At 42.7% G+C, this 22,446-nt stretch overlaps 1 protein-coding gene across 2 annotated transcripts in view; it reads right to left on the minus strand.

The window, feature by feature from the left end:
- UBE2F (ubiquitin-conjugating enzyme E2F (putative)) overlaps positions 1 to 22,446 on the minus strand; it is a 75,751-nt gene that overhangs the window by 41,796 nt on the left and 11,509 nt on the right. The window contains exons 3-4 of one of the 2 annotated variants that reach the window (XM_011929592.1): positions 13,396 to 13,425; positions 6,661 to 6,726 (exon numbers count right to left, since the gene is read on the minus strand). The exons of the other annotated variant lie outside the window; for it this stretch is intronic. Coding sequence (XP_011784982.1) covers positions 6,661 to 6,726; positions 13,396 to 13,425 — 96 coding nt within the window. The remainder of the gene's footprint in view (positions 1 to 6,660; positions 6,727 to 13,395; positions 13,426 to 22,446) is intronic. 2 annotated transcript variants of the gene reach the window in all.

Raw genomic sequence — 22,446 nt, forward strand, 5'->3', positions numbered from 1 at the left:
GGTGAAACCCCGTCTCTACTAAAAATACAAAATTAGCCAGGCATGGTGGCACATGCCTGTAATCCCAGCTACTCAGGAGGCTGAGGCAGGAGAATCACTTGAACCAGGAGGCAGAGGTTGCAGTGAGCTGAGATTGCATCACTGCACTCCAGCCTGGGCAACGAGAGTGAAACCCGATCTTGAAAAATAAAAAAGACAATCATATTTTTAAGTGGGCAAAATATTTGAAGACTCGCTTGAACAAAGAAGATACACAGATAGCGAACAAGCAAACAATAAGATCACCATCACTGGTTATTAGGGAAATGCAAGTTAAAATTATAATGAGATATACACCTACTAGAATGGCTAAAATTGAAAAGAACGACAATACCAGTTGTTGGTAGGAATATAGAGTAACTGGAATTCTCATTCATTGCTAGTAGGAATGCAAAACTTTGCAAAACTTAATGGTGGTGGTTTTATAAAGTTAAACTTACTCTTACCACATGGCCCAGTAATTCAACTGCTTTGTATTTATCCAGAAGAAATAAAAACACACTGGCAAATGAGGACCTGCACATACTTTAACAGCTTCACGTATAATAATAGCCCCAAAGTGGAAACAACACAAAGGTTCATCCACTGGTGAACGGGTAAATAAAATGGTATGCGTCCATACAACAGAATACAACTCATCGATACAAAATACAGAATACTGATTAACAACATCGGTGAAACTCAAAAACATTACACTAAATAAAAGAATGTAACTTATATCTCAATCAACATTACTTTTAAAAACACTAAAATAGATATATACACACCAATGATCTAGGTTCTACTTTAAGAAGCTAGAAAAAGTAAAGTAAAACCAAAGCATTAGGAAGGAAATAACAAAGAGTAGAAATAAATGAAATGGGCAAACAATTGAGAAAAAAGTCAGTTCTTTGCAAAAATCAACTGCATAAACCTTTAGCTAACATGATGAAGAAAAATGAGAAGCCACAAATTATTGTATCAGTAATGAAAAACGAGACATCAATATAAGTCTTACAGATATTAGTAGACTAGTAAGAATATTCTGGGCTGGGCACAGTGGCTCACACTTGCAATCCCAGCACTTTGGGAGGCCAAAGTGGGTGGATCACAAGGTCAGGAGATTGAGACCAGTCTGGCCAACATGGTGAAACCTGTTTCTGCTAAAAATACAAAAATTAGCTGGGTAAAGTGGTGTGTGCCTGTAATCCCAGCTACTCGGGAGGCTGAGGCAGGAGAATTGCTTGAACCTGGGAGGTGGAGGTTGCAGTGAGCTGAGATCGCGCCCCTGTACTACAGCCTAGGTGACAGAGCAAGAGTCCATCTCAAAAAAAAAAAGAATAACATCAAAATACTTACACTATGAATTTCCAAATAAGTACTATATAAAGCTACAACAATTAAAACAGTGTGGTACGGGCCTAAGGGTAAACACTGATCAATGGAACAGAATCAAGTCCAAAAAGCAGAGGTACACATATACAGTCAATGCTTTTTGGACAAGGTATCAAGGTATCAAGGTAATTCAATGAAGAAAGGAAAGTCCTTTCATTGAAACAGTTGGATATCTATATAGATAAAGTAAATCTCAACCTCTGTCTTACTCCATATACAAAAATCAACTCAAGATGGATGATGGACCTTAACATAAAACCTACAATCATAAAGCTTCTAGGAAAAAAACATAGGAGCATATATTTATAAGCTTCGGGTAAGCAAAAATTTCTTGGACAGGACATAAAAGGCACAAACTATTTTAAAAATTGATAAACTGCACATCATAAAAATGAAAATTTCAGCCAGATGTGGTGGCTCACGCCAGTAATCTCAGCACTTTGGGGGCCAGAGTGGATGAATTACTTGAGGCCAAGAGTTTGAGACCATCCTGGCCAACAGAGCAAAACCCTGTCTCTACTAAAATTACAAAAATTAGCTGGGTGTGGTGGTGCACACCTGTAACCCCAGCTACTCAGGAGGCTGAGGCATGAGAATCATTAGAATCCAGGAGGCAGAGGTTTCAGTCAGGTGAAGTTGCACCACTGCACTCCAGCCTGGGTGACAGAGCAAGACTCTGTCTAAAAAAAAAAAAAAAATTACTCCTCAACAAAAGACAGCATTTTAAAAAATGAGCAGAAATGGGAGAAAATGGGAGAATGAATGGGAGAAAATATTCACAGCTTGTGCATCTGACAAAGGACTTGTATTCAGACCACAGCATAAAATAAAAAGTGTTTTTAGGGCAAAAGACTGGGGCACTTCAGAAAGGATGATGTATAAATGGCCGGTAAATACATGAAAAGATACTCTACATCATCTGTCACTGGGAAATGCAAATAAAAACCCCAATGACATACCACTTCACACCCAAATGTTGATATATATGTAGAACAACGGAAACTTCTCATACAGTGCTGGTCACGGTATGGCACAACCACAGTGGAAAGTTTCTTAAAAAGTTAAACATGTTATCTTTCCTATGACTCAGAAATTCCACTCTTAGGTAAAATTAAAGAGAAAGGAAAACTAAGAACACGAAAAGCTTGTAAAACAAAAGCTCACAGCAGTCAAACTTCATTGCTTTTGGTTTACTAATATTAGCCAAAAACTAGAAACTACTCAAATGTCTATCACTAGGAAGATAAATTATGGCATATTCATTAAAATTCCATAAAAGGGGAATAAACTGATTCACACGTGTAAATTTAAAACTATGTTAAGTGAAAGAAGTCAGAGACAAAGAGTACATATATAGCATTCCATTTAAATATAAAAAATTCAAGAACAAGCAAAACTAATCTATGGAAACAAAAATCAGCAAGTAATTTTGGATGGTGGTGTGGGGGGCAAGGAACTGGCTACAAAGAGGAAAAAGGAAACTTTGGGAATGATGGAAATGCTTTTCATATTTATTGGGGTTATGGTTACATATGTGTATACATTTTCCAAATGTAAGCTATACATTTCAAATTAGTACATTTTATTGTTTATACTTTTATACTTCAGTAGAACTGATTTTAAAAATTTAAATTTAAGGCTGGGCGTGGTGGCTCACATCTATAATCCCAGTGCTTTGGGAGGCCGAGGTGGGCGGATCACAAGGTCAGGAGATCGAGACCATCCTGGTTAACATGGTGAAACCCTGTCTCTACTAAAAATACAAAAAATTAGCCAGGCGTGGTGGCGGGCGCCTGTCATCCCAGTTACTCAGGAGGCTGAGGCAGGAGAATGGCATGAACCCAGGAGGCAGAGCTTGCAGTGAGCCGAGATAGCACCGCTGCACTCCAGCCTGGGCAACAGAGTGAGACTCCCTCTCAAAAAAAAAAAAATTTAAATTTAAATTTAAAAAATTGTCATTGTTATTTAAACCCATGTTCCCTTCAGCCTAAAACCATCACCACCCTCACAGCAAGGCAAGCTAAGGTGACCTCCATCAACATGTCAGCCAGGCCACTCACTGAACAGGTCCAGTTTTTCAAACTGTCCCACTAACTTCACAGAAGACTCCATGGGATATTTCAGGCTATCTTCTAAGTTTTTGTTTTGTTTCACTTCACTTATTACTACTTTTTCTTGTTTTGTGAGATGATATGGACACTGTTTTTCTAAATTCGGTCCCTTTCTTTTCCCCATCACCACATTACATTTCCATGTTTGTCTCTAAAGAGTGTATTTATTCCCAAGCATGAGCAACCATTCCAAAAACAAACAAAACTATGAAAATGTTAGCAAGTGTGAACAGGAGCCAGATAAAGAGGTGTGAGCTGAAAATGCAGATACAATTCTTCCACTCTTGACCATTCTAACCCCCAGATCATAGATATTAGTGAGTTTTCAGCCCTAGCCCCAGGATTACTGGCTACAAATAAGTTCATTTCAAAATTTTTATTTCATATACTGTTAAAACTTCACAACTTGGACATATCACTATAATGTGTTTTCAATATGAAGAGGAGCATGATTCCAAAAAATTTTTTAAAAACCATGATATATGGCAAGTTTTTAGGGTTGGCATGTCTTGGCTACACTTCTCTTAATAATTGAAGAGCAGGCATCACCACAGCTTTCGAATTCACAGACATCACAAAATAGGGCATATACACAGTATCTAAAAAGCATGCTGTGCACAGCTCAATGTTAATGTCCCTGAAGTACACTTATTAAAAATATGAATGTTCAGGCATTAAGTATTTACAGGTACCAAGATACAAGTTACTTTTTATTTGTTATTTTTTTTTTTTGAGACAGCTCTGTCGCCCAGGCTAGAGTGCACTGGGCCGATCTCAGCTCACTGTAACCTCCACCTCCTGGGTTCAAGCGATTCTCCTATCTCAGCTTCCTGAGTAGCTGGGATCACAGGCATGCGCGATCACCATGCTGGGCTAATTTTTTTGTATGTTTAGTAGAAACGAGGTTTCACCATATTGGCCAGGCTGGTCTCGAACTCCTGACCTCAAGTGATCCACCCACCTGAGCCTCCCAAAGTGCTGGAATTACAGGCATGAGCCACCGTGCCCAGCCACAAGTTACTTTTTAATCTGATCCAACAGTGAATAGAAAAACTAACAATTATGCTCCATTTTCAAGGACAATTGTAAGACCAACATCAAAGATGCTATCATATATATAATCTCAATAATCACAACATTAATGTGATTCAGTAAAAAATTTCAGTTAAAAAATAAGGGGGCTGGGCGCAGTGGCTCACACCTGTAATCCCAACACTTTGAGAAGCTGAGGAAGACAGATCACCTGAGGTTAGGAGTTTGAGACCAGTCTGGCCAAGAGTGAAATTCCATCTTTACTAAAAATACAAAAATTAGCTGGGCCTGGTGGCGCATGCCTGTAAAATACTTGGGAGGCTGAGGCAGGAGAATCACTTGAACCTAGAAGGTGAAGGTTGCAGTGAGCTGAGATCGCGCCACGGCACTCCAGCCTGGGTGGCAGAGTGAGACTCTGTCTCAGAAAAAAAAAAAAGAAAAAAAGGTGGAGGAGAGGCGGGGAAGAAACATTTATCCAGCAGTTAGACTTGCCAGAAACCCAATCATGTGACAGTAAAGAGCCTGGAAAAATCAACAAACATCTTTGAGTGGCCAAGGACCACAAAGCCCATGCTTGGGATGGGCAGAGCCACAGAATCCCTGATAGCCATTGAAAATGCCCTAGAAAGGCAGATGAAAGAAAATATTTTACTATTAACACACAAGTCTGAAATTAGTAAACAGAGAACCAATCTTAATCACTACAATAATTTCTGAGAATACTCTACATTACTTAACAGAATAGTAAATGATGTCCATAACAGTGACCTTGAGTCACCAAGAAAGCATTAGAGTGTGCTCAATACCTCTCGTCAAAAACAACACAATATGCAATGTGTTTTAGGAAGGCAGCCAAAGGATCGTGAGAGTTTTCATCATTTCACAGTTTAAAGTCCTTCACTACATTTATCTATAGATGTCAGGCACGTGGAACACTCCGCTTTCTAATGATGGTGTTCTATTTGGCATAAAGTACGGCTAACAGGAAAAACAAGAAAGAAAAGAAAAAAATATATATATAATGATGATGCTCTAGTATTAACTACTATACCCAAGTACTCTCCTTATCTTAGAAGAATCAATATCAGATTGATTCACACTTGCAGAGCCCCTTGTAGAACCATCACATAGATAAAATGGAATTTTTTAAAGTTTTCAGGTGTATTTTGAAACCAGGATTTCTTGCGCTATTATTATCAAACATCTTCCACAGAAAAAAGCCCATCCTACCTATAGAGAGACAAGGCCAGGACTTATTAGTGGGTTCATTGCCACCTACCAAAATCCTGTATTCTTTTCCACATTTTAATTAACTAGTAACTAATAATTCTGTTTCTCACTACCTGTCCATACCCCAAATAAAATAATACCCTATATTTCCACCACCAAACATCCTTCCCTCTTGTTAATTCCCCACAGCAGCATTGACTGGTTGCTACTCACTGTCCAACACAAACACCAGTGGGTTGTGCAGTGTGGGAATCTGCAGCTCTTGGAGCTGCATTGTAACTAGAAAATATACAAGTCCTCCTCTTGCTGTCTACTTTAACCAAGAAGAAATATGTTGCCATGCTGGGGCAGCTTAGGGATTAGACACTTATCAGTCTTTCCGAGGTCAGCTGGTAATCTGCTTCTGTGTGCCAGACCCTGGGCTTAAGTGCTTTACCCACACTATCTGTTTAATCCTCACAACTGTCCTATGAGATAGGTCCTATTTGACCCCACTTTGTAGATAGGCAGGCTGTGGCTAAAAGGTCAAGCAACTTAACCAAGGTCACACTATTCCTATGTGGGGGAAAAGGATTGGAACCCACTTACGACTTCAAAGCCCACACTCTTCACTATACACCAACTGCTTCAGCTGTCATTAACTTTAGTTACATTGATACATCATCGAGAGTGTACACTGAATGCCTCAATTCACTTTACTATGCTGTATTTCATTCACTACGAAGTATATATCGTATCTTCATATGAAACTGTTATTCATGTGTTAATTTTTTAAAAGCTAGAGGACAAACGAAGGCAAAGAATACAGGTTTGGGCAGCCTTTATAATTTGCTGTTTGAAATAACTTTAATACTTAAGTATGTAAGAATGTTACCTGGGGTTACTGTTAGCTGAAAACAATGAAGCTTGTTTGGATCAGGAAAATGCACTTTACACGTACCTGTAAAAGAAACAACACATCAGGAAGGCCTGGCAGTGAGCAACAGTCCATATGATGAGGCTAACTTTTGAACACACGTAAAGTTAGCGGTGCTAGAGGGATCCGTATGGTTTACGGAAAGCTGGTAGATCTCCCTCCCTATTTGTCTGATAATAACGGTGCCAATACACTAAAACTGCAAACCAGTGGTTTTTGTCATGTGTTTTTCTCCTTAGTCTTTATACTAGTTAATCCCAAATAGAGATGTTTTCCTTCAATCTTTAAGTGGTCACTAAACCATTTATTTCAAAAGAATTATGCTACTGTACTTTGACAAGAAGAAACCATATCTCAGGGAGATTAATATATGCAGGCAAAGGCTAACTAAACACGAAAGAGCCCGGGTCAACTCTGTTCCCCTGGCACCACAGACATTCAGTCACCATGGTAAATGGAAGTTCTTTATAAAGAAGGGTGCTGGCTGGGTGTAGTGGCATAAGCCTGTAATCCCAGCTACTCGGGAGGCTGAGGCAGGAGAACCACTTGAATGGGGGAGACGGAGGTTGCAGTGAGCCGAGATTGCGCCATTGCACTCCAGCTTGGGCAACAAGAGCGAAACCCCGTCTCAAAAAAAAAAAAAAGAAGAGTGCGCCTAGGACTTAGCTCCCACCCAGCTAGAGTTTACCATGATATTTTGTCTTTTTAAAAAATACCTTTACTACCTAAGTGGTAAAGCAGCTTGCTTTGTTGGTAAAATAATGCTCTACTGACCCAGATGCCAATGTTCTGTGCCCACTGGTCCAAGTCACAAGAGGCCTAAATCATGACAAAATGTTCCCCTGGGAGAGGGGCTACTGGCTGCTGGTGCAGGCCAGGGAAGTTGATTGCATCCCACCCGTCTCATTCAAACGAATAGCACATGGCTAATTACCCATGGAAAAAATACCCAAGGAATCTGGAAGGAATATATATAGAAATTTTCTACATCTATAAAATCAGAAAATACTATGCTCAACTTTTTTTTAGACAGGGTCTCACTCTGTTGCCTGGGCTGGAGGACAGTGGCACGATTCCAGCTCACCGCAACCTTTGCCTCCAAGGCTCAGGTGATCCTCCCACCTCAGCCTCCTGAGTAGCAGGGACTACAGGTGCACACCACCACACCTGGCTAATTTTTGTATCTTTTGTAGAGACAGGTTTTCGCCATGTTACCCAGGCTAGTCTCGAACTCCCTTGCTCAAGCGATCCACTCACCTTGGCCTCTGAAAGTGCTAGGATTACAGGTGTGGGCCAGCACACCAGGCCTATGCTAAACTTCTCAGTTCACCACTGGTGGTGAACTAAACATGGAAAAACCAGGAAAGAACCCAGGTCAAATTTCTACTCCGTTCTCCTAGCACCACAGACATTCATAGTCACCATGGCAAATGGAAGTTAAAAAGAAGAGTGCTAGCCAGACGCGGTGGCTCACGCCTGTAATCCCAGAACTTTGGGAGGCCAAGGTGGGCGGTTCATGAGGTCAGTAGTTCGAGACCAGCCTGGCCAACAAGGTGAAACCCCGTCTCTACTAAAAATACAAAAATTAGCCGGGCAAGGTGGTAGGTGCCTGTAGTCCCAGCTACTTGGGAGGCTGAGGCAGGAGAATTGCCTGAACCTGGGAGGCGGAGGTTGCCATGAGCTGAGATTGTGCCACTGCACTCCAGCCTGGGCAACAAAGCGAGACTCCATCTTAAAAAAAAAAAGAGTGCTGCCCAGGAGTTAGCTCCCACCCAGAGTTTACTAGGATATTTTGTCTTTTTAAGTTTTTCAAGTTTTTTTAGAAGACTTTTTAAAAGTTTTTTAAAGTTTTCTTACAAGTTCCACCAAAAGCATTTGTTTAGTTTGACAATGATAAAAATTTTTATCGAAAACAGGACAATTCAAATTTCTATCAGAGGTGACCTTAGAGACGATCTAGTCCAATGTCCTCAACTAGGAGACATAAGTAGAAGGTCCAGAGAGGTTTGGTGAGTAGCCCAAGATCATACAGGTTATCAACAGAAGCAAGGTTAATTCCTACATTAATAACTAGTTCATGACTCCTTCTCCTACTGCATGCCTCATTTCCTTTCAGTACGTAATGAACATGTTAAGACATGGGACACCTGTACATACAAACAACAAATAACACAGGACTGTTAGTGGGGTTTCCTTTCCAGAGTGAAAACTGCCCAGAAAAGCAAGAAGCAGGCCAGGCGCGGTGGCTCATGCCTGTAATCCCAGCACTTTGGAAGGCCGAGGCAGGCGGATCACGAGAGATCGAGACTATTCCGGTTAACTAACACGGTGAAACCCCGTCTCTACTAAAAACATAAAAAATTAGCCAGGCGTAGTGGTGGGCGCCTGTAGTCCCAGCTACTCGGGAGGCCGAGGCAGGAGAATGGCGTGAACTTGGCAGCAGAGCCTGCAGTGAGCTGAGATCACGCCACTGCACTCTAGCCTGGGCAACGAGCAAGATTCCGTCTCAAAAAAAAAAAAAAAAGAAAAGAAAAGACAAAAGCAGTCTTAGAGATGGCAATGTCACAGTCCTTACTTTAGAAATAAAGAAACTGGAGCCAAAGAGTTCAAGACTTTCCCCAAAATTACACATTTAGAACTATGTGTGAAATACTTAAAATGGGCTTTATTCTTACTAATCTTAACTTGCAAAGATAAATGCCATCCTTCTAGTGAGTTCTAAGTAACAAAAACATATGATTATGACTTGGGATGTTAATCATGTTAGTCATGTTTCAACGATTAACTGAAGTTGGCATCATGTATTTGTTTTTAATATCTAGCATTCTCCTTTGTTTTAATAGACAGATGAGAAAATCAATAGCTCCGAAAAAGCTGGCCCACCAAGAATAAAGAAATTATCGGCCAGGCGCGATGGCTCATGCCTGTAATCCTAGCACTTTGGGAGGCCAAGGCAGTTGGATCACCTGAGGTTAGGAGTTCAAGCCCAGCCTGGACAACATGGTAAAAACCCCCTCTCTACTAAAAATACAAAAAATTAGCCAGGTGTGATGGCGCATGCCTGTAATCCCAGTTACTCAGGAGGCTGAGGTGGGAGAACTGCTTGAACCTGGGGGACAGAGGTTGCAGTGAGCCGAGACTGCGCCACTTCACTCCAGCCTGGGTGAAAGAGCGTGACTCTGTCTCAAAAAAAAAAAAAAAAAAAGAAATTACCAAAGTGGATTAAAAAGCAATAAAACTATGCCAGGTGCAGTGGCTCATGCCTGTAATTCTGGCAAAACCCTATCTCCACTAAAAATACAAAAATTGGCTAGGCGTGGTAGCAGGCATCTGTAATCCCAGCTACTCAGGAGGCTGAGGCAGGAGAGTCACTTGAATTCAGGAAGTGGAGGTCGCAGTGAGCCGAGACCGCACCACTGCATTCCAGCCTGGGTGACAGAGAAAGACTCCATCTCAAAAAAAAAGAAAGAAAAGAAAGGTTAAGTTCTAAAAAAAAAAATGTTAACAGGTTTTTGTTCTAGTTCAATTCACTAGAACTAAGCTTTTTATCTACATGTAGGCATGCACTATCTGAGCCTCTAATAATATTTCAGTCTATCTGGAAGAAACATTTTAAATCTTTTTGCAGAGAAACCTCTACAAAATTGCACATAACAGAGCTCTAAACTAGTTATGAATAGTTACTAAGTGGCACTAATACAAGGCAAGTTATTTTGTTAGCCTTTGTAAATATGTTAGAAAGATAATTAAACAGATAGTAAAGGGTTATGCATTGGTGGCTTCTTGTTTTTCTCTTTAGAATAATGAGACATACTTTTGGAAAGCATGGCTTTTAAAATGATATAATTTCCCCCTTCTTTGATTAGGAGAGAAGGTAGGGAGAAAGAACGAAAGAAGAGGCAGGATACATGCTGGCTTTTTATCTGACACCAAAGCCACAGGGCTAGGAAGATGTGCCATGGTTCTTTCAAACCTAAGGTATGCAGTTACAATCCTGATTTGAAAGCCAGTCATAAAATTTTCTGGTTTTTAAAGTATACTCTATGGGTTAAAAATCAACAATCTCTGTAAGATACATACAAGGATGAATGAACCATTTATAAGTGAGACCTTTTCTGTGATTTTGATTAAATGTCTGCATGTGTTGGCCATGCACAGTGGCTCGCGCCTGTAATCTCAGCACTTTGGGAGGCCAAGGTGGAAGGATCACTTGAGCCCAGGAGTTTGAGATCAGCCTGGGCAACACAGGAGACTCCATCTCTACAAAAAAAATAATAATAATTTTAAAAAATTAGCTAGGTGTGGTAGCATGCACTTGAGGTCTGATGTCTCAGCTGCTCAGGAGGCTGAGGTGGGAAGATCACTTGAGCCCAGGAGGTTGAGGCTGCAGTGAGCCACACTCATGCCATTGTACTCCAACTTGGGCAACAAAGAGAGATCCTGTCTATAAAAAAACAAAACAAAAAGTTTACATACACATACAGGCTCAAGCTGGGGGTCTGTGGGAAGATAAGATGGGAGTGGAAAGCAGAGGAGTTATTTTATTTTTATGAGGAAAATGTCCTAATAAAAGAGAAGAGTATAATGAACCCATCCCCCAGCTTCAACATTCTGCCAGTCTTGCTTGTCTATCCTGCCCCCACACAGTTACTTGTTTGTCTTCCTGTAGCATTTTAAAGCAAACCGCTTCATCTGTAAATATTTCAGTGGGTACAAAGATAACCTTTTTGTGTTTTGTGGTTGTTTTGTTTTGTTCTGTTTTGTTTTGTTTTTTTGAGACAGTCTCACTCCACTGCCCAGGCTGGAGTGCAGTGGCGCAATCTCAGCTCACTGCAACCTCCACCTCCTGGGTTCAAGCAATTCTCTTGCCTCAGCCTCCCAAGCAGCTGGGATTACAGGTGCACACCACCACGACCAGCTAAATTTGTACTTTTAGTAGACACAGGGTTTCATCATGTTAGCCAACCTGGTTTCAAACTCCTGACCTCAAATGATCCACTCGCTTTAGCCTCTCAAAGTGCTAGGAATACAGGCGTGAGCCACTGCACCCAGCCAGAAAGATAACCTTTTAACAGAATCTCAAGATATTGCCTCATATTCAAACTTTGAGGTCAAGCAATCCAATGTCTTTCAAAACACTTTCAACTGAGATCCATAGTAAGAAACATATTTTATACCACAACTCACTATACCTACCCGTAAGTTCCATGTTGAAAATAATATTTTGTCTGGGCGCGGTGGCTCAGGCCTGTAATCCCAGCACTTTGGGAGGCCGAGGCAGGCAGATCACTTGAGCCCAGGAGTTTGAGACCAGCCTGCCCAACATGGCAAAAACCCATCTGTGCTAAAAATACAAAAATTAGCCTGGCATGGTGGTGCGTGCCTGTGGTCCCAGCTACTCGGGAGGCTGAGGCACAAGAATTGCTTGAACCTAGAAAGCAGACTCCAGCCTTGGTAACCGAGTGAGACTCTGTCTTGAAAATAATAATAATTTTTTAAGAAACATTACATACTTACCCTCTCAAACTGATTTCACAACCATGTAGAGGTTGCAACCCACCATTATCTTTCCAACTTCAGATGGAGACTGGAATGGGCTCTGCCCTGCCCCATGTCAGAGATACCTCCACATTCACTTGTAAGTTCTCTCTAGCACTCACCCAAACCAGCAGACCCACTTATAAAATGCTTCACCATCATCCACAGACATCCTCAGCCTCAGAATTTTAAAGGAAGTATGATGATAAAAAGTTGTAATTCAAAAAATACTAAAATGATCAAATCTTTCAGGCTTTAATGATCTTCTGAAATAATCAAGGGTTTGGAAGAAGATTAATGATAGGGAGAAAAATAAAATATGACATATATTACAAAAGTGAACTGCCTGATAAATGGGCTTTCCAAATGTACTGTGCTCATGAGTAAAGACTGCATGCTGACCCTGTGTGTCTGGGGCAGAAACAATCAAGCAATATGGACATCCACTGACCGCAAGGCAGTGCAGCCACCCCTCAAACATGCAGACGAGTTACAAATGAGCACTTTGCCAAAAAACTGGTATCATCCCTAACAAAAATGGAACTGTTATTGATTTATACACTTTTTCACTCAAAGTGGATGTGGGACAGAATGCATAAGAGGCAAAAACCTAAACAAATACACTTCTGCTATGCTAAGGAGAGATACAAAGCACTCAAAAAGATGGCAGAACCTTGCTCTTTTTTTTTTTTTTTTTTTAAAGACAGAGTCTCGTTCTGTCACCCAGGCTGGAGTGCAATGGCGCAATCTTGGCTCACTGCAACCTCCGCCTCTTGGGTTCAAGTGACTCTAGTGCCTCAGCCTCCCGAGTAGCTGGGACTACAGGCATGTACCACCATGCTCAGCTAATTTCTGTATCTTTAGTAGAGACAGGGTTTCACCATGTTGGCCAGGCTGTTCTCGAACTCCTGACCTCAAGTGATCCAGCTGCCTCTACCTCCCAAAGTGCTGATATTAGCAGCGTGAGCCACCATGCCTGGCCTACCTTGTTCTTATTAGATATTTGAAAAAATCCTACCTTTTCACAGAAAATTAAAATTCATTCCTAACATACATGAAGAATAGGCTTTTTACTATACAAGGTTATTAAGACATAAAAAGTTTTCTTCATGCAATTAATTCACAGTACTTAGCGTTTGGGGATGCTATACTTACAAGGTAAATTAGCTTCAAGTTCTGCAACCTCTGTAGAAACAAAGAAATTATTATTATTAATATTAGTCGATTACTCCACATAAAATCACCAGTTCGAAATTGGCAATTTCCTCTAGAACACTGAAGAAAAAAAAATAAACTGAATGAACTGAATAAAACCTAAAGTTTAAACTTTAAGCCATTTAGTTGCTTTCAATATACAAAGTGACCTGCAGAAGGCCAACAAATTCAGTCAAAAGTCCTTGAATATTCACTTTAATATAAAAGAAAAACATTTTAAATTAACACAGAAATGACCTACAGGTAGCCAGTTACTACAGTGTTTTTAAAAGTGGTTCCAAGCACTGGAACGAGTCCTCTCAAAATCTGATCTACATGCACCTTGTGTCTATGTCTGTTCCCAATGCTATCTTCTAGTTACCCCCTCATAGCTGCATTTCTTGGCCCCAGTCCTCTGCCCAAGGGCCTCAGACATCGCAGTCCCTCTTCTACCGGCCACTCATTTGGTGTTCAAGCCCAGCACCCCTCTGCAGGACAAAACTGCAAACCCCCACCACAATCCTGCTCACCACTTCTATTCAACACAGTACTAGAAGTCTAAATCAGAGCAATCAGACAAGAAAAAGAAATAAAAGGCATTCAAACTAGAAAGAAAGAAAATTATCCCAATTTCAGGTGACATGATCCTATATGCAGAAAGCCCTAAAGACCCCCCACCCGCACACACACACAGACACACACACACTTTAGAATAAAACGCTTAGGAATAAATTTAAGGAGATAAAAGATCTGTATACTGAAAACTGTAAAACATTAATGAAAGACATTAAAGAAGACACAAATAAATATATGGAAAGATACACCATGTTCATATATTGGAAGAATTAATATTGTTGAAATGTCCGTACTACCTAAAGCAATCTACAGATTCAATGCAATCCCTATCAAAATTCCAATGGCATTTTTCACAGAAATTAAAAAAAAAATTCTAAAATTTGTCTGGAATCACAAAACACCCTGAAAAACCAAAGCAACTTGAGAAAGAACAAAGTTGTAAGCATCATACTTTCTGATTTCAAGCTATAGAAATCAAAACAGCACAGTACTGGCATAGAAACAGACACACAGAACAGAAAAGAGAGTCCAGAAGTAAACCTAAGCATATGCAAGTCAACTAATTTACGACACAGGTACCAAGAAAACACCACGGGGAAAGGATAGCTCCTTGAATAAATGGTGTTGGGAAAAGTGGATATTCACATGCAAGGGAATAAAACTGGCTCCTTATCTTATACCATACACAAAAAATCAACTCAAAATGAATTAAAGACTTAAATGTAAGACCTGACAGTATATAACTCCTAGAAGAAAAGATAGGGAATAAGTTCCTTGACATGGGCCTTGGCAATGATTTTTTTGATATCACACCAAAAGCTCAGGGAACAAAATCAGAAATAAGCAAGTGGGATTACATCAAACTAAAAAGCTTCTGTACAGTAAAGGAAACACTCAGCAAAAAAAGGTAGCCTATGTGCCAGGCACGGTGGCTCACGCCTGTATTCCCAATACTTTGCGAGGTCAGGTGGGTAGATAGCTTGAGCCCAGGAGTTTAAGACCCACCTGGGCAACACGGCAAAATTTTTTTTTTTTTAATAAAACATACAAAAATTAATGGGGCGTGGTGGCACACACCTATAGTCCCAACTGCTCAAGATATGAAGTGGGAAGATCACCTGAGCCTGGGAGGTCAAGGCTGCAGTGAGCTGGGATCACACCACTGCATTCTACACCACTCACTCTGGGTGACAAAGTGAGACCCTGTCTCAAAAAAAAAAGGAAGAAAAGGTAGTCTATGAATTGGGAGAAAACATTTACAAATCATATATTCAATGAGATTAATATCTAAAATATATAAGTAAATCACACAACTCAATAGCAAAAAAAAAAAAAAATTTTTTAAACGGGCAAAAAGCATGAATAGACACATATCCAAAGAAGAAATAAAAATGGCCAACAGATATATGCAAAGGTGCTCAACATCACTGAACATCAGGGAAATACAAATCAAAATCATGAGAAATCACCTCACACCTGTTAGAATGGCTACTATCAAAAAGAGTGATAAATGTTGGCAAGAAGGTGGAAAAAAGGGAACCCTTGTATACTGATAGCAGGACTGTATACTTGGTATAGCCATTATGGAAAACAGTATGGAAGTTCCTCAAAAAATTAAAAATAGAACTACCACATCACCCAGCAATCCCACTCTGTTATCTACCCAAAGAAAACAAAATCAGTATGTCGAACAAATATCTGCGCTTCCATGTTCATTGGAGCATTATTCACAATAGGCAAAATACTGAAATAACCTAAGTGTCACTGACAACTGGATAAAGAAATTGTGGTATACACTGTATATATGTTGGAACACTGTTCAGCCTTTAAAAAGAGATCCTGCCATTTGCAACAACATGGGTAAATCTAGACATTATGATATATAAAATAAGCCAGACATACAAAGACAAATACTACATGATCTTACGTATATGTAGACTCTAAAGTCAAAATGAAGAAACAGAAAATGGTGGTGACTAGGGCATGGGAGCAGGGAAGGGGGCAGAATTGGAGGATACAAAGTTATATAGGATGAATAAGTCTAGAGACCTGAAGTACAGCATGATGACTATAGTTCATATTATTGTTTTGTATGCTGGAAATTTGCCAACAGAGTAGATTCAGGTGTTATCATTTTTAAAAAGGTAAACTATATGAGAAGATGAATATATTAATTGACTGTAGTAAACAACCTACTATGTTTATCCAAGCAGCATACTGGACCAGGCACTGTGGCTAATGCCTGTAATCCCAGTGATTTGGGAGGCCGAGGCAGGAGGATTGCTTCAGGCCAGGAGTTTGAGACCAGCCTGGGCAACACAGTGAGACCATGATCTCTCTATTTTTTCTTTTTTTAGCCTTTTTCCACAACCTCCTAACCTCTTAAAACAAAAAAAAACAAACAAAGAGTGAGGCATGGTGGCGCATGCCTATAGTTCCAACTACTCAGGAGTCTGAGGTGGGAAGATCACTTGAATCCACGAGTTTGAGGTTATAATGAGCAATCGTCGCCCCACTGTGCTCCAGACTGGGCAACAAAGTGAGATCACCTCAAAAAAAAAAGGTCTTCTTGTTGTATACCTTAAATATTTATAATAAACAACTAATTAAAAATAAAAACCTGCAGTTTAGCAGGGCATAGGGAAGGGTACACTCTGAAATAACTGAGCTGGCAAAGTCCTCTGTGCCTCAGACAGAAAGTAGTGTGCTCTGGGGTCTTCAGGCCAGGGAGATTCTCTCCAGCTGTGGGGACTAAGGAAGGAGGTTTCTGGGTTGGGCTTTGGCAAGTTAATAAAATTTAGTCCTGCAGAGTTAGGGGAAGAGAGGAGTATTCCAAGCAGCCAAATTAGCAATGTGCGAAAGCACAGCGCACGGAAAAGCACAGAAACCAGGCAGCATCCAGTGTGGCCAGAAGAAAGGTCCCAAAACAACAGGAAAGCACTGGGAAACAAAGTAGAAAGATAGAAACAGGAGCATGGAGAGAGCCATTGGAGATTTCTGAACAGAAGTTTCTAACCTTTGCCTAAAGAGGACAACCTTAGAAAGGGCAAAGTGCAGGCCAGGTGACCTAAGAGACGGGCAGCAAGCACCTGGCAAAGGCAGAAAAGCTTGGGGGAATTCAGAGCAAACAGAATGGAGAGGTTCTGGCAACCGTAAGTGGGTGGAGGGTGTCAAAGATGGCACCCAGGGGTGATGAGCTGGGATGTGGGAGTGCCAGAAAGCCACTAGAGACAAAGAGGAGGAGTAGGGGAGGGGGAGGAAGAGGAGGAGAACAAGGCTGCGGGCACAAAAAGGGCAAAGGTGAGGGGTACCTGCAAAGTGATGCCACCTGTCATCATGAGACTGGGTAAGGTCAACAAAAGGGAGAAAAAAGAACCTTGGAGAAAGCAATGGCCAAGGAACGGTGGAAGTTACAGATGAGAAACAGGCCGAAAAGCAGGAGAGCCATCAGGAACGTGGTGATTCAGTGAAACAGCACAGGGCTTCCAAGGGGAAAGGCCATCGGAAGTGGATCAGACCTTGCTGACTGGCATTCAAAATAGCAGGAAAGCAGGAAGAGAGATGGAACCCAGAGTATGAAATGAAGAACCAAATGTGTGGTCAACATAGCTGCAGCACAACAATTCCTTCAAGAGATGAAGTGGGGGCCGGGCGCGGTGGCTCAAGCCTGTAATCCCAGCACTTTGGGAGGCCGAGACGGGCGGATCACGAGGTCAGGAGATCGAGACCATCCTGGCTAACACGGTGAAACCCTGTTTCTACTAAAAAATACAAAAAACTAGCTGGGCGAGGTGGCGGGCGCCTGTAGTCCCAGCTACTCGGGAGGCTGAGGCAGGAGAATGGCGTAAACTCGGGAGGCGGAGCTTGCAGTGAGCTGAGATCCGGCCACTGCACTCCAGCCCGGGTGACAGAGCGAGACTCTGTCTCAAAAAAAAAAAAAAAAAAAGAAATGAAGTGGGGAAAGGCAGCAAGGGGAAGGGGCAATGGAGGCCAGAATGCTTGCAAAGCTGACCACTGAGAGGAGGAGTGAGAAGGCTGGCTGAGGGCTCTACTCCGAGGCTCGGGGTTCAGGAGACCTGCAGGCCTCTGATCTCAGCTATTTATATGCAACAACTAAGCACCTGTATAGAGGCAAGTGGCCCATTAAATGCACTCATTCTAGGGCCCAGGTATGTGGAAGGGGCACCAAAGGTGAAGACAGCGGAGGAGCTAGAGAAAGGGAGAGGCCCACCCACAGTAGCTCCCTCTCAGGGCCAGGACATGTTCTGGCCAGGGCAAGCCTTCTCACACTGAGAAAAAGGGCAGATCTCCTCAGTGGAGATGAGTGTGGGGAGAAGAGGAGAAACAGTTCATCACCCACTTGCCATGATTAGAAATAGAGCAAGTTCCGGCAGGGCGCGGTGGCTCACACCTGTAATCCCAGCACTTTGGGAGGCCGAGGTGAGCAGATCATGAAGTCAGGAGATACAGACCATCCTGGCTAACACGGTGAAACCCCGTCTCCACTAAAAATACAAAAAATTAGCCGGGCGTGGTGGCAGGCACCTGTAGTCCCAGTTACTCGGGAGGCTGAGGCAGGAGAATGGTGTGAACCCGGGGGGCGGAGCTTGCAATGAGCCGAGATCGCGCCACTGCACTCCAGCCTGGGCGACAGAGTGAGACTCTGTCTCAAAAAAAAGAAAAAGAAAAAGAAAAGAAATTGAGCAAGTTCTGTGACTAAATACAATCCTGGGAGTCTATCTTCCTGGCAGTCTTATGTAGTGGCCCCTACATTAAAAAATATTCCCTTGACTGGGTGCCGTGGCTCACATCTACAATCCCAGCACTTTGGGAGGCTAAGGCAGGAGGATCACTTGAGGTCAGGAGTTTCAAACCAGCTTGGGTAACATAGTGAGAATGTCGCTTTTAAAATATATACGTATATTAACAAAATATAATGATGGTGATCCTAGGAAAGGTTCACCATTATTCTTCTCATGCCCACACTGATACATAGCTGCCTTTCCAATGGGCCAGATTTTGCCCTTCCTTAGAGCGATGTGTGGGAAAGGCAGAGGGTAGAGGAAGACAACAGAGCCTCGGACCACACCACCCAACGCTGGTCACATCTGACAGGTGTGACCTACACAGGTGAAGAGCAAATGAGTTGTTCATAGTGATCACTTTTAAATAAGGGCTACCTATATAATTAAACTTGATCTTAAAGCAAATACTAACATATTTTATTCTGTATTATTTATATTTTGTTGATTAGAATTTACAAGAAACTGTTCTTAAGGGCCCTTCTTTTGAGAGATTGATGCTGGCCACTGGAATCCAGCTTTCCCTGGTGTGACTCTGTGGCAGTGGCCCAAGCCACCTCAGTAGAGAGTCATAACTCCTGTCACCCAGCTTTTCCTAAGGGAATTTAGAAATGTGTCCAGCGGGCATGGTAAGCGACTGTGGATTGCAAGCAGAGGGGCCAGCATGACAGAAGCAAAAGGTTCAAGAGGACAGTCTAGTGACAAGGGAAGAGGCGAGGTCTGGACACAGAGGGACAATGAGGAGTGAGGCCACTGACCGGTGCTAAACACTGTGATGCCGTAGGACGGAGGAGTGGGAAGAAATGGGCAACAGAACCAGGCCCCTTCTCCTATGGGGATAGGGGTGCGGGAGCAAGAGGCACTCAGGGGCTAGCAGAGTCACAGCCAGAAAGATGCCAGACAATACCTGACGAAGAAAGGAATGGAAGCCCTGGCTGCACATTCGTCATTTGGGGAGTGTTTTGCTGGTTTGACATTTGACAACTTTGTCAGGGACCAATTTACATACTGTAAAATAGACCCATTTTAAGTAAATGATTCAGTGAATTGTAGTAAATTTTGGAGCTATGTATCCATCACCACAATCTAGTACCTGCTGAGCTTTTAAAAATCCTAATGCCCCATCCCTAACTTTGACCAATTATATCAAGAGTTTCAGGTAGAACTTACACCTCTGAATTTTTAAAATTCTCTCCCAGCGCTGGGCGCAGTGGCTCATGCCTATAATGCCAGCACTTTGGGAGGCCGAGGAGGCCAGATTGCATGAGCTCAGGAGTTTGAGACCAGCCTGGGCAACATGGTGAAACCTTGTCTCTACAAAAGATACAAAAATTAGCCAGGTGTGGTGGCATGCATCCGTAGCACCAGCTACTCAGGAGGCTGAAGTGGGAGGATCACTTGAGCCAGAGAGGCAGAGGTTACAGTGTGCTGAGATCGTGCCACTGCACTCCAGCCTGGGTGACAGAGTAAGGCCCAGTCTCCAAAAAAAAAAAAAAAAAAAAAAAAAAAAAAAATCAAATTCCAAGATGAGCATCAGGCTCACATTTGCACGTCTGGTGCAATTCAGTCACAGAAGGAGGGCAGGCTGGGGAGCTCTTGGACCCAGCCTACCAATGACTCCACCACAGTCAGAGTCCCTGCAGGCTTCTGCTCCAAGAGACAGTGCAAGCAAGGACTACAATCCTGGGGCAGAGGATTTCAATACAGATGCTTGGCATTTTAGTTCCACCAGGGCAGAATATAAAATAAGCCAGGCACACTCCCACAGTGCTCCTCTCAGGGAGTTGTCACAAACGACAAGAAGTTTTGCTGCACTTCCAATGAGGGCAAATTAGAATTCACTAACATCAACAGTTATCACCTTAGAGTCAAGGTACAGTAAGACTATAAGCAAAGCTTGGCAGCCTCTGGGAAAAGCAGCGGCCCTTCTCTGCACACCCTTACCACCTGAAGAACGCCACTCACCTACAAGGTAATGAGAAATGGAGATACTTTTAAAATTGCTCAAGTCTTGCCTATCCCAAGATGCTAACACGTCTACCACTCAGTGGCCCGGCATTTCTAGGAGGCACCTGGGTGACACCTTGCACAATTCTGTGGCTGCATAAGTTCCTTCTGATAAATTAGACTCTTTTCCTTTCTAACTAAAGATCAAACCACAGGACCCATTTGAAGCATGACTACACTGAAATATCAGATTGCAAAATCCACCTGATCACCACAAAGGCCCCCGCACAGCATGTACTCACTTCCTGCCCTGACCCTCACAACACTGGGCTCCTGCTGGCTCCTTGCCACCTGCTCCCTGACCCTGCACACCTGTGGGCAGGGGCCATGTAACCTGCCCCAGCCCTATGAGCTCAGTACCTGGCACTGGGGCTGGGCACACATGGGGTGCTCGGGAAAAGGGGGACACATAAGCATACTTGCCTATAGGGTGGCAGTGCCCCTGCTGTGAGTTTCCTCTAAGACCCAAGAATGTTTCTCTTCACATAGCTGGGAACTGAGGAGGCATTCCAAAGGCGCTGTGGACGGAATTTATGCTCCACCCCTAAATTCATGCTGAAGCCCTAACCCCCAATGTGATAGTATTTGGAGGTAATTAGGTGTGGATCAGGTCATGGAGGTGAAGGCCTTGTGATGGGATTCATGCCATTATTTAAAAAAAAAAAAAAACAAAGAGGGACCAGAGCTCCCCTTCTCTCCTCCATGTGAAGACACAGCCAAGAAGAGGCCATCTGCAAGTCAGGAAGAGAGCCCTCACTAGGAACTTGATTGTGGCCTTCCAGCCTCCAGAAGGGAAACACACACCTATTGTTTAGGCCAAACCATCTATGGTCCTTTGTTACAGCGGCCCAAGCTGACAAAGACAAAAGGCTGGTCACACAGGCAGATGACTCTTGGCAAAAGCCAGCTCCAAGCCCCATCAGACAACACCAGGCAGAGCTGCCAAGCCCTTCAACCTAGGTAGAGACAGCTGCCATTTTCCAGGTGACCTGATTACTTCCTTAAACCCGAATCACTGCCTCACAGATTTCTAGAACTAGAACTTTATTTCTTAGCTTCCCACTGCCTCTATGCATTAAAATCCTCAAATCCACCTTTTCTGCATGCCTCACATCTGGGGGGCGACTCACACACAGGGTTTCAGCCCCTCCAGAGAGAGCACCACCACGGCTGAGGCCTCACACTACGGAGTGCAGGTCCACGGTGCTCATGGTCCCCTCCACGCTCCAGAGGAGCAAGGCTGTAGTCCTGAAAAGCAGTCACAGGCCCTCTAGCAGTCTGGTATCACTAAGAATGGAGCCCACAGACCTCCTACCACTTACTTTGAGCACAAATGCAGATGATGTCAACTTCAGCCCTCACTTACGCTTCCATAGGGTCCTCCCTGCCCACTGGGCTATGTGTACACCTGAGGGGCTGCCAAGTTTCCCGGGGCAGCTCCACTGGCATTTAACCCTCCAACAAAGCATGTAAAGGTCAGCCTGTGGCCAACTGCCTTACATCCACACTAGCTGGATTCCTCCCCTTGGGCCACTGCTCTAGTTTTTAAAATATGTATTGTAGCACAGAACCTCCCAGCTGCACACGCTGCTAAATGCTGTGACTGCCCTGACAATGTGGCATGCCA

The sequence above is a fragment of the Colobus angolensis genome, unplaced genomic scaffold (assembly GCF_000951035.1).
Source record: "Colobus angolensis palliatus isolate OR3802 unplaced genomic scaffold, Cang.pa_1.0 Scaffold82, whole genome shotgun sequence".
Classification (NCBI taxonomy): domain Eukaryota; kingdom Metazoa; phylum Chordata; class Mammalia; order Primates; family Cercopithecidae; genus Colobus; species Colobus angolensis.